The 16728-nt window shown below is 37.5% G+C and overlaps 1 protein-coding gene across 1 annotated transcript; it reads left to right on the forward strand.

Annotated features, from left to right (window-relative positions):
* Window positions 1-649: 649 nt before the first annotated feature.
* Window positions 650-5408, forward strand: LOC132536609 (uncharacterized protein CCDC198-like). The gene is made up of 2 exons (XM_060184706.1): window positions 650-959; window positions 5035-5408. The coding sequence occupies exons 1-2, from the start codon at window positions 743-745 to the stop codon at window positions 5124-5126; spliced, it is 309 nt and encodes a 102-aa protein (XP_060040689.1). The 5' UTR covers window positions 650-742; the 3' UTR covers window positions 5127-5408.
* The last annotated feature ends 11320 nt before the right edge of the window (window positions 5409-16728 follow it).

The following is a 16728-nucleotide window of genomic DNA, read 5'->3' on the forward strand; positions in this document are numbered from 1 at the left end:
AATACCTTTTTTGTTTTGCTTTGCTTTGTTTTATATTTATTTATATATTTATTTGTTTATTTTGAATAGAGATTAAAACTGAAAGGGAAATAGGAAAAGAGAGAGAAAGAGTAAGAAAAACACCTGCAGGCAGCACTGCTTCACCACTTGTGAAGTTTCCCTTGCTTCAGGAGTGGGGCCCAGGGGAACTTAAACCTGAGCCAAAGCTTCACTATTAAATTGTTGCAGATGAAAAATAAGACCCCTAAGGTTAGGAAAATGCATCATGATCACCATACACTCTTTTATTTCTAAATGTAAATTAACTATTCTCTGTTGGTAGTTCTTACAGGTGGTGTACCATTAAGCTACGTGCCACAAAAGGGTCAAGTTTAAGACTTCTCTAAACTTCTCAGTCTGTTAATGGTCTACCTGGTGGTAGAAAGTAGTTTAATGATCAATAGTAGTTACTATTCATACCACAGAGTATTTCAGAAAGCAGCATTAGCAAGTCAATTTTTAACTAAATTCTTTGGGTCTGAAATGGCAAAGTGGGAGGTGAAGGGATGTCTCTATGGAAACCAGCCTCCCAGGAAGTTGCTATAGGGGTTAGTGTGTGTTGTAATGTGGCTAGAAAACTATGAAAGAAGTAACTGCTTTATAAAGGATTCCACTTCTGAAGCACCTTGGTTAAAACAGGGGACAATAAAGGTCTCTGAAACCACTTCCTTCATGGTTTTCCTTTAAATGTCTTTGATGTGAAATGGGCCTGAGCCACTCTAAGGCTCACCCTAGGGGAACCAAAGTAGCACCTTTGCAAAACAAAGAAGAGATTCCAGAAACTCCAGTGGACTTGTCATTCAGTCAGAGCCTGGAAGAAAAGAGTTCGTACTCATTTGCTGGACTTCAGTACCAGAGTAAAGCTTTGGAAGGAGAGCTGCCACCTCTACGGGAGAGCTGGTATGGAAGATATTCAGCAGGTAACCATAGAGCCCAGTGTGAGTTATGTTACTTTGGCCAAGGATTGCTATCGGTAGACTCATCTACCTGACTCTAAAAACCTCCGAAAATCTCTAAATCACTGAAATGTAAGGGAACATCTTTCAATAGGAGACTGAATAAGTAGCCTGGGTACATTTAAAAAGGGTGTATAAACTTATGTATATGGTTTTCTTCTTTTTTTTTGCCTCCAATGCTATTGCTGGGGCTCAGTGCCTGCACCATGAATCCACTGCTCCTGGAGGCCGTTTTTTTCCTCCTTTTTGTTGTCCTTGCTATTGCAGCCTTATTGTGGTTATTATTGTCCTTATTGATGTTGGTCGTTGTTGGATAGGACAAAGAGAAATGGAAAGAGGAGGGGAAGACAGAGATCAGGAGAGAAATACACCTGCAGACCCGCTTTACTGCCTGTGAAGCGACTCCCCTGAAGGTAGGGAGCTGGGGGCTCCAACCAGGATCCTTATGCTGGTCCTTGTTCCTTGCACCACGTGCGCTCAACCCTCTGCGCTACCGCCCGACCCCCAAAACTCCCATGGTTTTCTTTTCTTTTTTGTTTTATTTATTTATTTATTTATTTATTTATTTATTAGATACACACAGAGAGAAATTGAGAGGGAAGAAGGAGGTGGAGAGGGAGAAAGACAGAAGGACACCTGTAGCTCTGCTTCACCATTTGTGAAGCTTTCCCCCTGCAGGTGGGTGGTATATGATTTTCTAAGGAGAAAAATTGTTTTGCTTCCTTTTGCTTTATCTTTCAATGACTTTAACTGGTTTTGCCAAAGAGTTAAAAACTAGAGACTGATAAATCACAACAATGACATACTTGTTGTGCTCTAAGTTAAATCTCTTGTACAATTTAATGCATCAGATTTTGCTTCTTTGAAAGCAGTGCTTTAGGAAAAAATTCATTCTATCCCTTATTTGGAAATTACCCCAACAGAACTGATTTATTACAACAGAACTGATTTATTATATGAGTCATCTCACACACACCCCCACACACTCTTTATGCTTACCTGAAAAAATAAGAGAAATCTTCCCATTATGATTGGAAGTTTGGAGCACCAACTGATTATAAATTATCCTGGAACATTTTACTAGACATGTAAAATGTTATATGACAGGAATGATAATAATTAAAATTCTAACTTGGAAGAGAAATTTACCTATATAATGTAAATATATATGTATATATATATACACACACATACACAAATATTTTATTTTCTCTTTTCTTCATGGTCTCAGTCAATAACACAAATAACTTGCTGTTATTGGTCAACCTTAGTTTTCTTTTACTACTTAGCAGATCTGACCCATTTTTCATTATTAATTTCATGCATGAAAATTTCCCTTGTTTCTTTCAAGAGTCTTTTCTTTTTTTCTTTTTGCCACTATGGGTGAAGGAGGTTAATGATTTACACTATAGATTTTTTTTTTACTTATTTATTTTACTTATTTATTTTTACTTATTTATTTTACTTATTTATTTTTACTTATTTATTTTACTTATTTATTTTTACTTATTTATTTTACTTATTTATTTTTACTTATTTATTTTACTTTTTACTTTTTACTTATTTATTATTGGATAGAGACAGAGAGAAATGGAGAGGAGAGAGGGAGATAGAGAGACAGAGAGATACCTGCAGCCCTGCTTCATCACTTGTGAAGCTTTCCCTCTGCAGGTGGGGACCGGGGGCTTGAAAGACTCTGGTCCTTGCGCACTATAATGTGAGCGCTTAACCAGGTGTACCAGCAGCTGGCTCCTCAGTATAGGTGTTAACATATAGGTACAACTTCTTGTCTCTTTGTGATAAGTGTCTTCAAGACAACTCCCCTCCCCCAATCTAAGTTCTTTTCCACTATCATGCATCAGGATTTGGGATCTCTATTTTGGAAAAAGCTAGGATGTCTATTTTAGGTATATTCCAAGAGACCTATAACTTTACTAATTTTTGCCTGAACCTAACAACCAACATCCAGGTGGGGTAAAGGTAATTGTCTGGGGAGATGGTGACAGAGTTGGAAGTAGGACCAGAAGCTGGATCAGGAAAGAGAGCAGTACCCAAATTTGGGGAAAGCATATTAATTACCATTAATTGTATGCCTCATTGATCTGATCTGAGACCCATATCTATTAATGTTTAGCACAGGAGCCTGTGTAACCTCTGATTCCCTGTAGGTCTGAGCTCACTTTCTGTGGTCATAGCTAGGGACATTCTAGGCTGTATTCATTGCAGGACCTGTTTTCCTTGAGTAGCAGAATATGTTGACCCAGCCTCCCTTTGGAGTGTGGGGCAGTCCCTACTATTATTGTTCTACATTGAGGGCAAAGTCCTCTAGAGGCCCACAGGAGGGTCCATTATGTTGTTCCTGATGGAGATGACCAGGGACAGTGGAGAGAGGGATCTGTTAGAGGTCTAAGCCTATCATGTCTATGTGAGAATCCCAGGATTCCCTGACTAAGGCCTTGGGCCATTATGAAAGTGTGTTGTTCTCTTGCCCTTATCGAGCATTAAAGCTGATTCTAATGCATTAGGGTACCTATTGAAAACACGTCTTATTTTTTAAGTGACAACATCACATTTAAAATAATGAGGACAGTGTATATTTTGGCTACTGTTTTAAGAGACCCATATTCTAATATCAGTACCAAATTATATCATTTTAGGCAATTCACCTTATTAGTTTTCTTAGCCTATCAACTAAGGATTAAAAGAATGACCTGATACAGTCTATGTCACTTGAAAGAATCAAATTAACTTTTGGGCGCTATCACTCAGACCATCATATGAAGGTTGTCAAGATGCTGAAAAAGAATTTTGCCAAAAATGCTTACATTTTTAATGCTATTAGGTTTTTTATATTTTATTTATTTATTTATTTATGAGAGGGATAAGAGGAGAGAGAGAAAGAACCAGATATCACTCTGGCACATGTGCTGCTGGATATTGAACTTGTGACCTCATGCTTGAGAGTCTAACACTTTATCCATTGTGCCACCTCCTAGACCACAATGCTATTGTTTCTGTCCTGCTTTAGTCTTCCTTGCAATTTGGTTTGTTTCATCAAAGATGTCCTTGAGGTTTAGGTGGGAAAGTGTTTCATCAGTGTTTTCCTCTAAGTATTTGATAGTTTCCGGTCTGACATCCAGGTCTTTGATCCATTTGGAGTTGATTTTTGTTTCTGGTGCGATAAGGTGGTTCAATTTCATTCTTCTTCATGTTATAACCCAGTTTTCCCAGCACCATTTATTAAAGAGCCTCCTTCTTCCATTTAATACTTTGGGCCCCCTTATCAAAGATTAGATGTCCATAGGTGTGAAGGTGTTTGTGTCCTATCTTATGTGCTGACATCTCTTGAAAGAAAATCAGGACATTGTTAGCAAACTCCTTAAAGGGAGCATTCAGTTGCCTTATGGATAGAAACACAAACACATACTGGCCCAAGGATTTTTCCTATTTCAATGCAAAAGTATTGTAATATATTAATATAATATAATCATCACAATATAGAAATCAGAAGGCTACCAAATTTTTAAGACAAGAATTTCATTTATGAAACATTGTGTAGTAGTCACAAGGGACCAAGAAAATTAAGCTTAAAGTGAAATCCATAATGGATGGACTTGTTAAGCTTTTCTGTTTGTTAATAAAATATGTCTGTGTTTCAGGATTTATTTCATCAAGAATAATATTATTTTACCTTACAATGAAACTTGTAGGAATTTCTTTACCTCGTTGGGAGGGGAGTACTGAATTAGAAACCTACAGTGCTATATACTGTATGTATATATACTCCTGCTCCATTTCTTTATTGCCTTTCTCTATCTAACTTTGGTGCATCTGTATAAAACTACAAGTATTTTATCATTTGTATTAATGTAGGACTTTTGTTTTCCGTGTTTCAGCACCACATTCTATCTATAGCTGAAACACAGTGTTAATGAAAAGACACAAAATTGTGTTAAAGTCTAATTACTAATGTGCAGACTAATTTAACAGTAAATTGTCTTTAATGGTTTGTTCTTGTTTCTCCTCCTAATTCTTCAAGTGCCTAGGGCCATGTATTTTGACATCCCACTGGAACGGGGCGAAACAAGTATTATTAAGAGACATCCACCCCGAAGACTTCAAGTAAGATGAATTTAAAAAGCTTCATAGGAATTTCTTGGATTTAATGGTAATATCCCTTTTTAACTATAATTATGAAAGAGGGATCTTAAGAATGATCAAGATAATAAGAATTCTATTAAAGAGAATGTCAGTTGCAAAGACTTTTTTTCTTTATAATTTCCCTGTGTAGTGATTTTAATATTAATTTGACCAGTGTCAAAAAAAGAAAATACTGTACCAAAGTTATGGTAAACCTCAAGAGACTAGAATCTTGCACTCATTAGTTGGAATAGTATGAGGAAATCAATGGTGATAAGCTACCACTACTAACCTATTAAGAGTTAGTCAACTGATCTGTGTCAGCAATTAGATCTCTTCATACTTCTCTGTGAGAAAGGAAGTATTATCCTTGTTTTATACCTGTGGTTCAAAGAGTCAAGTAACCTGCCCAAGCACAGAGTTCAGATATTAACTAGATATTAAGCTCATCCTCTTAGCTACCAGTTTATATAATCTCTACTACATCTTAGGGCTCTTCTGTTTCTAACCTTTTATCATTCTAAATATTAACTAGCTGGTTGTTGAAATTAAGGACATTGTATTCTAAGGTAGCAAAGAAGGGGTTTTAAATGCATCCACCTAAATAAATATCTAGTGAATTCCCCTAGGGAAGTATAAGTTTCAAGAATTTTTAACCTAGAAAGAGAAAGAGATCTGAGGGGGTTCATGAAAATGAACATCACCTATGGGGACTATGGGGAAGGTTTAGGCCTTTCTCATGTGCAGGATCTATCACCGATATTTGAAATAGGGAATTGAAGCTGAATCCCGCTTGGTGCACAGTTCTGCCAAAAACCTAAACAAATCCTAAAGGCATTCTTGTTCATTTGTTAGGAATTATCTATAATTCAGGGTTTGTTTTTCTTTTTTACTTACCTATCTTCTAGAAGTGAATATATCTTTTGGTCATAAAAGGTCATCTTTTCCCAAAATAGAAATCTCAAAATATTGTTTGGTTTTGTTTTAAGTATACTAATTTCAAAATTGTATCAATTTGTAAATTTAGGCACATCTCTCACAAAACTAGACAATTATTTCTGGGTCTTGTGCATCCTTTCAAAAAGAGTTGTTTAATACATGTTCCTGTAGATTCTCTTAGCTGAATAATTCAAGTAGAGTTTTAATATAGTTAGTGAAAAATATTTGCGTTGGGACTTAGTGGTGGCTCAGCTGGTTGAGAGAACACATTACTACACACCAGGACCCAGATCCAAGTCCCTGGTCCTCATCTGAAGGAAGCTTCATGAACAATGGAACATTGCTATCTCTCTTTTTCTCTATCTCTCTCACACTCTATCAAATAAAAAAAAATGGCTGGTGAGAGCAGTGGGATTATCTTGTCGCTGAATCCCAGTGATAACCCTGCTAACAAAAAATTAATTAGGTGGTCTGGGAGGCAGTGCAGTGGATAAAGCATTGAATTCTCAACCATGAGATCCCAAGTTCTATCCCTGGCAGCACATGTACCAGAGTGATGTCTGGTTCTTTTTCTCTCTCCTATCTTTCTCCTAAATAAATAAATATACTCTTTTAAAAAATTAATTAGATAATTAATTAATTTAATTTTTTTGTAGTGTACAAGTCACAGCACACTTTTTATGTCTATCAACCCAAATAAGCTAGAGTTAGATTTTGATTCTTTCTAGTCAATCAAACTCTGAAAGAGAACTTTGGTCTTTCAAGTACTATCTTCATGGTCAAAACAACCAGTTAAAGATGAAAAAATCAAGACAAATGAATCATTTCAATACAAATAATATTCCATAGTCAGTTTTATTTCTGCAGTCACTGGCACAATATTTACCTTATAAATATTTGTGGATAAATAATGATGAGAAAATAAGCAAATGAATGAATAAAAATGAAGTCCATTGTCCCTGGCAGAAAAAAAGTAAATGTCAAACCATGGTAGATTATAGCATCATTATTTTTCCAATTCACCAGCCAAGGCAAGCTATATAATGAATTATAAGGACAGAAGAATGTCTAATTGAACCAGGTGTTGGGTGTTATCTGAACATTAATGGAAGAGCTGTACCTTAGAAACTGAAAAGTGGAACTCTGAATGTTTCTCTTACGTTCTTTTCCCTGTACTTGTTTTAGTCTTTCTCATTTATATTGACTTTCTCTGCTCCCCAAGAACATGGTAAAAATACGGCCACCCTGAATTTGCATTTGATAGTCCCAAACAAATGAACAGATTGGCCTGGCTTTCTTGGCTCCAGTTCCATATTCCTGAGAGAAAAGATCTTATTGGCTCAGTTCTGTTCATAATTTCTGTTCTGGTCCAATCAACTATGATCAAAAGATGTAAGCAAGAAAGGGGCACAAGAGTCGCCCCTCCTTATAGATTATGGAGACAGTTCTCAGAGAAGAGGGAAATTACTGGAAACTTGGCAGACACTACCAAAGATATCAACTATAATTATCTTCACAAATGAGGTTCAGCACATTTTCTACCACAAATGGGTTTTTTGATAGGATAATAAATGCTGGGTTCCCATGACATGCTAATTAATAGCCTAATCACTGCCAGAGAAAATTCAAAAAGTATTTTTAATTATTAAACCAAATTTAATTGCATCCTAAATAATTTGAGTTGTATACTTGGCACCGTCTACCTCCTGAACATTCACTCTGCAAATGCACATCAGGTCATGGCATAAGGTTCACTTGGAACTGCTGGGATCTAAAAGCCTTGCTGCATTTGCCAGGCTAGTGGCCTAAGTATTAGCAAAGCTGAGCAAAAGTGCAGTCAGTCATGCAGTTAAGGCATCAAAACTTTCTCATAAACCAGTTAATATGTCAGCATGGTAGAAATAATGAGACTCACAATCCACCTTGATTAAGAGCTTTGATAGAGAAATGTTCCTCCATCCATCCCAGGCTGTTGACCACCACTGATGAAGGATTTGAAAGAAAGAACATTGTCTTCATGCATAAAATAAGGCAGGAAGATGCAGTTTTCTTGAGCAACCCCCAAAACTATAGGCATGAATATAGACCCTACCCAGTACTACTGGCAGTTGGTTCTTTACCGTCTGCCTGTCACCTCCCTTAGTGATTATTTCTTGGCTTGTCTATTTTAACAAACTTTTTTAGTTTTCTCTGCTGCCTGTTAACTTATTTGCTTGGGTTCTCCATATGTTCAGGCAACATCACTGGCCAAAACTACAGCATTTAAGTATATCATCTGTCAGGAAATTCTTAATCAAATGTACTGGTTCCTTGTTGCAGTACTGATCATTACTGTCCCTTCGGTCCTGATTCACCTTCTTATTCTACAGCTCAGATGCAGCCTAAAATGGAGGTAGTCTCCAGCCCATAAGATGTGTTCTCAAATGGTCTCCTTGAAAATTCCCTCATCTCCAAAGATTGGCTTAAATTTCACCTCATGAACTCACTCCCTTTCTCCTCTTAGATCTCCTGCCAGTAACCAACTTAATAGGAAACCAGAAGGCGAGAGAAACTACAGTTCTTTTCTTTTTAACTTTTATTCAATCCCTTTTCTTTTTTTATATTTTTGAAACTTATATTTGTTTATTTTGGATAGAGACTGAGAGAAATCAAGGAGGAAATAAAGAGACACATGTACAGCACTGCTCCATCACTCATGATGCTTACCCCCTGCAGGTGGGGACCAGGTACTTGAACCCAGGTCTTCACTCACTATAATGTGTGTGCTCAACCAGATGCACCACCACCTTGCCTCCTACAAGTTCTCATAGGAGGAGAATAAGGTAGAGTGATGTGGCAAGAGAATCTAGAGAAACAAATTAAAGAGAGTTGCCACAATGGTTCTCATTTTATAAACATTCCTTTTATTTCTATTGGTTTTTTCTTAGGTCTGAGTGTTATTTTATCATCACTAGGGTTTCACCACTCCAAACTAACTTTTTCAAATATAAACAGAGGAAATGTTGAATATGAAGAAGATGATACCATATAACGGAAAATTTCAATAAGTTGGCGGATTGGATAATTTTTTGGAAATATAAACAAAATTAAGTTAGGAAGAAATGATGCCTATGTCAACCATAAAATAAATTAAGAGCCATAAAATAAATTAAGTTGGAAATTGTATCACTCCTCCAAAAGAGAGGGAGAAGGAAAGTTGTCATAACATCAAAGCTTCCTCCTGTGTTCTGGAGGCTGGACTCAGTCAAACCTGGGTGGTGTGCATAACAAAGCAGGTGTACTATGAAGCTGAGTTGTCTCACCAGTGCTTGAGTGTTAAATGTCACTGGCTTCTCTTCCATCTATTAAGTTTATAACTAGATGATACATTAGCTTATACAGTAGATTTTGTGTCAAACCAAACTTGCATTTTTGGCACAAACCCTTGGTCACAAGATAGATATATAAATTCACTTCTCAGGGTCCGGGTGGTGGCGCAGTGGCTAAGGCACTAGACTCTCAAGCAGGTCATGAGTTCAATCCCCAGCAGCACATGTACCAGAGTGATGTCTGGTTCTTTTTCTCTCTTTTCTTTCTCATTAATAAATAAATAAAATCTTTTTTAAAAATAAAATAAAATATGAATAAATAAATAAATTCACTTCTCAATATGACATAATTAGTCTTATATCTTCATAAGTGAAATTGTTCAACAGTATTTCTGTGCTATCTTTTACAAGTTTTGCTCTCCAGGCTGTACTAGATTTGCTAAATGAATTACTTACATTCCTCTCTTTATATTCTCTAAACACAATACTACAGGGGGTTGGGCAGTAGTGCAGTGAGTTAAGTGCACATGGTGCCAAGCACAAGGACCCGTGTAAGTATCCCAATTCGAGCCCCCAGCTCCCCACCCGCAGGAGGGTCGCCTTCACAGGCAGTGAAGCAGATCTGCAGGCATCTATCATTCTCTCCCTCTTTCTGCCTTCCCCTCCTCTCTCCATTCCTCTCTGTCCTATCCACAATGATGACATCAATAACAACAGTAATAACTACAACAACAATAAAACAACAAGGGCAAAAAAAGGGGGGAAAAAGCTAATTAAACACAATAGTACACAATTTTTGCCAGGCTAGCATGGGGATGCCTCTTCCCTGGCACGTATTCTCTGGGTCTGAGAGAACGTGACCCAAGGCAGCCTAGGGTGCTACTCTCTCAGCTACACGAGGGAGATGACTCATGAACCAAGCTCATGGTGAGGCAATGCAATGTATTTATTGATCAGAGAGCCAAGGCTTTTAAAGGGAAGACCCGGAAGTGGCAATTCGGAAGCGGAAATGGGGAGGAGAAAGGGGAGGAAAAAGGCAAAAGGGGCTGGGAAGGTAGAAACTTCCTTAACAACTCTTTTGAGGGTTTTAACTGGTAGGATTAATACTACCCTGCAGGCAGGGAGGGTCTTGAGGGTAGAAAGAAGATAGATCAAAGGAATGGAATGGGTGGGGATCTTTCAGGCAAAACAATGATTATGTAGATAGGCCATAGTCTCAGGAATGCAGGGTGCTTTGTGAGCCCTGCTGAGCTCAACCACCTCCTCACAGTTTCCTGAAAAATTTTTATCTCTTTCTTAAAATTTTGATAAAATAGTTCTGTGAAACCATCTTTGGCCACCTGGACTTTTGGGAGGAAGAAGAAATTCTCCCAGTAACTTAATTTATTTTTATGAGTGTTAGTTGATTTAGATATCTTTTTTTTTTTCCTGTTTCAATTTCTTTTAATTTGAGTTTTCCAGGAAATTTTCCACTTAGCTAAGCTTTTGAATTTATCATTATAAACTCTTAGCTTCTTGATAATGCCCACAAAGTAAATCTTCCAACTTGCATTTTTGATGCAGTTCTTTTATATCAGGTAGAGAGAGGGGTGAACAACCCAGACTCTTCTTTCAAGCTCTGGGCTCAATTCTAATTCCCCATCTTTTAGAGAGCAGTTTAAGGTCCCACTTAAGTTACAGAAACAACTCAGAGTCACGAGTTAAATGCCTTATGGATCAGCTCCTTCCAAACAAGCATCTCTGTTCTGTTTTCTCCTCCATAGAGATGTTTTTCTTTTTTTGAAACCCAACCACATCTTTTGGGTGTGATTTTCCATCTCTGGATGTTTGAAACAAACACAAAAATAATGTTATTGAAGTGTGAACTTAATGTAATGCAGTAACCAGAAATTCCTCTTTTGCTTGATGCTCCCTTGGTCTAAAACTGTCCTGGACACCTTTAATTCTTTCTGGAATCTCCAAGGACACATTCCAAAGGCATAGTGCCAAGTAAACTTTACAGTTTCCTTGAGTTACTCCTGCCCACTGTCTTCTCCCTGCTAGGGGACAGAAGCCACTACCTCTGGTTGCCGTATATCACTGAGTTCAGTGACTTCTGTTTGATTTAATCTCCTTTCCTGAATCTCCTAGCTGACATCTCATCTGATTAGCCTGACCATTTGTTTTGTTTGAGAAGTCAAATAACCCAAAAACCCTCTAGACAATACATTTTTTATAACATAAATGAAAAAAAAAAAGTTGCCTTTCTACCAATTCCCTAATAATTCTTTTCATTGTATTCTCTCTGAAGATGATGAAGTGTGACATCTTGCTTCCCAAGCAGGAAAAGAATGCGATATGAACCCAGATTTCTTAGGCAATTTCATTGGCTGGTGTGTTTAGAGAAACCAGTTTTTCCAACAAATGTTTTTTCTGCAGTGCTTCTCAGACCAAGTGATTTAACAGAAAAATATTATTTGCACTGTTAGTTGCTGCCATCTAGTCCTTTTTTTAATAGTACATAATACTTCTTAAGGGAACAGTACATCAAAATATCTACTACTTAATCCTAATCAAAATAGTACATTTAATAACGCTGAAAATAGAAGAAAATATTCATATTTTTGAAAGCAAAAACTTGGCCCTAATAATTAACGAATAGGTGACTTTACTTTTTTTTTTAACTCAGTTCTGGCTTTTAGTGGAACCCAAGGTTATTATAAAAGCCTTTTTGAATACCCATTATGCTATCTCTCCAGCATGGGTAAATGATTTTAAATAGCTGGAAAAGTCTTTTTTTTAGAGTCATTTTTTTAAGTAATGTTCCTTTCTTTATTTGAGGTGGTGTGAAAGCTAGTGAAAATTAGTAGAGTCCCTGGGGGTTTTAAAAAATATATTCAAAAATAAATAATTGGTAAGATAGACTATTAAAATTTAAAACTTCTATTTTGTGAAAGGCAATGTCCAGAAAGTGAGAGAACAAGCAGAGACCTACAGTTGGCAAGTAGGCATCTCAGGATATGCTCAGCATCATAGTCATTAGGGGATGAAAACAAGCAACAGAGAGATGCCACTCACTATAATTTTACTTATTTATTTACTTAGAACTGTAACAGGAATTAGGTGAGGAGGGTCTCTAAGTCTTAGTAGACACTATTTCATTATGAACTTTATACTGACTCACTACAGACTGTTGTGTACTTTTACTTTCAGGTATATATTCTGCCCTAATTTATGGATACATGTGAACATGTGTCCTATCTCATGGGACCTGGTCTATATCTAGGTTTTGGGACTTTGTTAGGAAGTGAACCTCCTGCAATGGAATTAGATATTTAAATTTAAATAAATTTAAATGTATTATGATAGCCAAAATCCAGAACACTCAGAACAGCAAATTCTGGTGAGAATGTGGAGCATGAGGAATTTTCACTCACTGCTGGTGGGAATGCAAAGTGGTGTAGACACTTTGGAAGTTACTTGAGGGTTTCTGACAAAATATAAATATATTCTTGCCAATGCATAAAATCGTTGGCACTCATTGGTAGGTACACAAATGAACTGAAAATGTATGTACACACAGAAGTCTTTGCATGGACGTTCTGGATCATCTTACAATTTCAAAAATTCAGAAACAACCAAGTTATCTTCAGAGAGGAATGCATAAGAGAACTATGGTACATCTATATAATGGAGTATATAAGAAAAAATAATTAAATAATTAAGCCATAAAAAGACATGGAGTTGATTACTTAGTGCATATGATTAAGTGAAAGAAGCCAATATTAAAAGGTTAAATGTCATCCATACTCCTAGAAGGACAAAAAAAAGGAAGGCTTTCAAGGGAGGGGATTGGATAATGGAGTTCTGGTGGTGGGAATTATATGGAATTATACCCCTCTTATCCCATGGTCTTGTCAATAATTACATTTATAAATAAAATTAATTAATTAAATTAAAATTTTTTTTAAAGTTTAAATGTTAGGACAAGCAACACTTTGTCATAGGCATTGATATCCAGATTTGAACCCAACCCCCACCATACTTAGGGAAACTTTGGTGCTATGGTGTCTTTTTTTCTCTTTCTATCTCTGTGTCTGTCTTCCTTTTGTTGTTGTTGTTGTAGTTACTATTGATATCATCGTTGTTAGGACAGAGAGAAATGGAGAGAGGAGGGGAAGACAGAGAGAGGACGAGAAAGACAGACACCTGCAGACCTGCTTCACTGCCTGTGAAGCGACCCTCCTACAGTTTGGGCTCGAACTGGGATCCTTAAACCCATCCTTGCGCTTTGCACCATGTGCACTTAAGCCTTTGCGCTACCGCAGGACCCCCTGTGTCTGCCTTTTTGTCTGAAAAAGTTGGCCCAGAGCAGTGAAATCCCAATGGCAAAAAACAAAAAAGTGTAATTCCAACCATGCTGACATCCCAGAAAGTGCAAAACTATGGAGAAAGTAGTAAGATGAAGGAGTTCTAGAGATTAATTGGGATAAGTAACGAAAGAGATTGAGAGCCTGGGTGGTAGCACACATGGTTTAGTGCATATATTATCATGTGCAAGGATCCAGGTTCAAGTTCCCAGTCACCACCTGCAGGCGTAGAAGCTTCATGAGCCATGAAGCAGTGTTCCAGGTGTCTATCTGTCCCTCCCTCTCTTCCCTTTCCCTCTTGATTTCTGTCTCCATCCAATAAATAAACAAACTAAATATTTTAAAAAGGAATGAGAGGAAAAACAGAAATGTTTTTAACTCATATTCTGTCATGTTACATTGGTAAGTACATGTCACTTTACACTGTCAAAACCCATAAAATGTACGATAACCAAGAATTAGCTATAATGTAAGCTATGAACTTTGTGAGGCAATTGTGTGTGAATGCAGGTTTATGAATTATAACATGTTCCACTCTAGTGCAAGATATTGATAGTGGAGGAGGTGGTTGTGAGTATGGAGTATATGGTAATTACAGTTCTGTAATTTTTATAGTTCTGTTTTTGCTCATTTTTGTTAGGAACTTAAATCTCCTATAAAATTAAATATTATCCATTTGATTCATTAACTTATACCTTTTTTTCTTTTCTTTCTTTTTTTTTTTTTACCAGAGCACTCTGACTTATGGTGGTACAGGAGTGGGAGGGATTGAACCTTGGACTTTGGAGCCTCAGGGATAAGAGTCTCTTTGCATAACCATTATGCTATCTACCCTGCCCCATATAACTTTTACATACACATGTGTATCTGATTTTATAGTCATTCTTGTATCTACTAAGTCTCAAACGCCAAGGAATAAACTTGAAATTTTTTGTTAACTCAGCTGTAGTTTATGGTAGTGCCTGATTTTCTTCCTATTTTTTTTCTTTATTGAGCAGTGGTACTGTATATTCATTTTTTTTTCTCACTACTCCAGTCACCAAAGGTCTACGTTCCTGTGGGAAATTATGAGGCTGAGGTCAGGCATGGTGTGGACCACTCACAGGGACCACCCGCTAGTGCCTGGAAGTACAGTTGCCAGTCAATCTCCCTCACCCAGGGGTCGAGCAGGGGAACCTGACTAACAGGTTTCAGTTCCCCTGTCAGTCTCTCTTGCCTACACAAAGACCCACCTCCCCCCTCTGTGCTAGCTGGCAGTTTCACTTCCTCATTCCCCAAACTAGCTAGACCACTTACTGGAAAGACTCTCACCATTTCTCTACCCCCTGATGTCTTGACCATAAAAGGTATGAATAAGCTGCTTCCCCCTACCACCCTTTAAAACTCTGCTCTGCTGCACAATAAATGCACTATTTCTGCAATGGTGTCCTGAGTGATCTCTGAGTCCGTCCTCCCCACGGCTTTCTAGAGAGAGATCTCAGCGTACTCATTCCTGCTGCCTTCTGTCACACTCTCTCCAGCGCCTATCTCTGGTGGCCAACAGAGCGGTCATGCCAGGGGATCCAGACCTGAGATAAGCCCCCCAAAAGAAAATGTCCCAGCATGTTCCCATTCTCCACCCCCCATAGATAACCAATATAGTTCTCCCACAGTCTTAGATATAGGTTGAAATTTTTTTCACAATCTTACGTTCAATTATCTATATTCTGCATATGAATGAAACCATTCCGAAGTTGTCCTTCACCTCCTTGCTTGCTTCACTATGCATAATCTTCTCCAGTACCATCTGTTGAATCCCAGAAGATACAATAGTATTTTTTTTATTACTGAGTAGTACTGCATTGAGTACATGTCCCATGACTTTTTTATCCAGTCACCTGTCCAAGGGCTGTTTTCCAAGTTTTTGCTACTGTGAATAAAGCTTTTATAAACATGGAGGTACATATCCCTTTGAATCAGTGTTATATCTTTTGAGTAAATGCCTAGGAGTAGAATTGCTGTATCATAAGTATTTGTGCTTCTTTAATGATTCTCCACACTTTTCTCCATAGTGGTTGTACGAGTCTGCATTCCCACCAGCAGTGTAGTAGAGTTCCTCTCTCTCCACATCCTCTCCAACACTTATCTTCTCTTATTTTATTGATGAAGTCTATTCTCACAGGTGTGAGGTGGCATCTCAATGTAGTTTTAACTTGCATTTCTCCAGTGATGAGAGTATTGCAGCATTCCTGCATATGTCTGTGGGCCATGTGTATCTCTTTGTCAGAGAACCATCTACTTACATTTTATGCCCACTTTTTTTTCTTTATTGGGGGAATTAATGGTTTGCAGTCAACAGTAAAATGCGGTAGTTGGTACATATTTAACACTCCTCAGTTTTCCACATAACACTCTAACCCCCCCCCCACCTAGGTTCCACCATCATGTTCTAGAACCTGAACACTTGCTCCTTACCTCAGAGTCTTTTACTTTGGCTCAATATACCAACTCCAGTCCAAGTTCTGTTCTGTGTTTTCCCCTTCTGTTCTTATTTTTCAACTTCTGTCTTTAAGTAGGATCATCCCATATTCATCCTCTTCCCTGCTTATCTCACTTAGCATGACTCCTTTAAGCTCCATCCAAAATGAGGTGAGGAAAATGACTTCATCATTCTTAATAGCTAAGTAGTATTCCATTGTGTTTATATACCACAACTTACTCAGCCATTCATCTGTTGTTGGACACTTGAGTTGCTTCCAGGTTTTGGCTATCACAAATTGTGCTTCTATGAACATAGGTATACACAGATCTTTTTGGATGTGTTTGGTTCCTTAGGATATATCCCCAGTAGAGGATCTGCAGGATCATAGGGTAGGTCTACTTCTAGCTTTCCGAGAGTTCTCCAAACTGTTCTTCAGGAGAGTTTACTGCCTAAATTGTTATTGGGATGTTCTTTTTCTTTTTTGTTGAGCTATATGAGTTCTTTATAGATGTTTGATATCAACTGCTTGTCTGAAG

The sequence above is a fragment of the Erinaceus europaeus genome, unplaced genomic scaffold (genome assembly GCF_950295315.1).
Source record: "Erinaceus europaeus unplaced genomic scaffold, mEriEur2.1 scaffold_1048, whole genome shotgun sequence".
Taxonomy (NCBI): Eukaryota; Metazoa; Chordata; class Mammalia; order Eulipotyphla; family Erinaceidae; genus Erinaceus; species Erinaceus europaeus.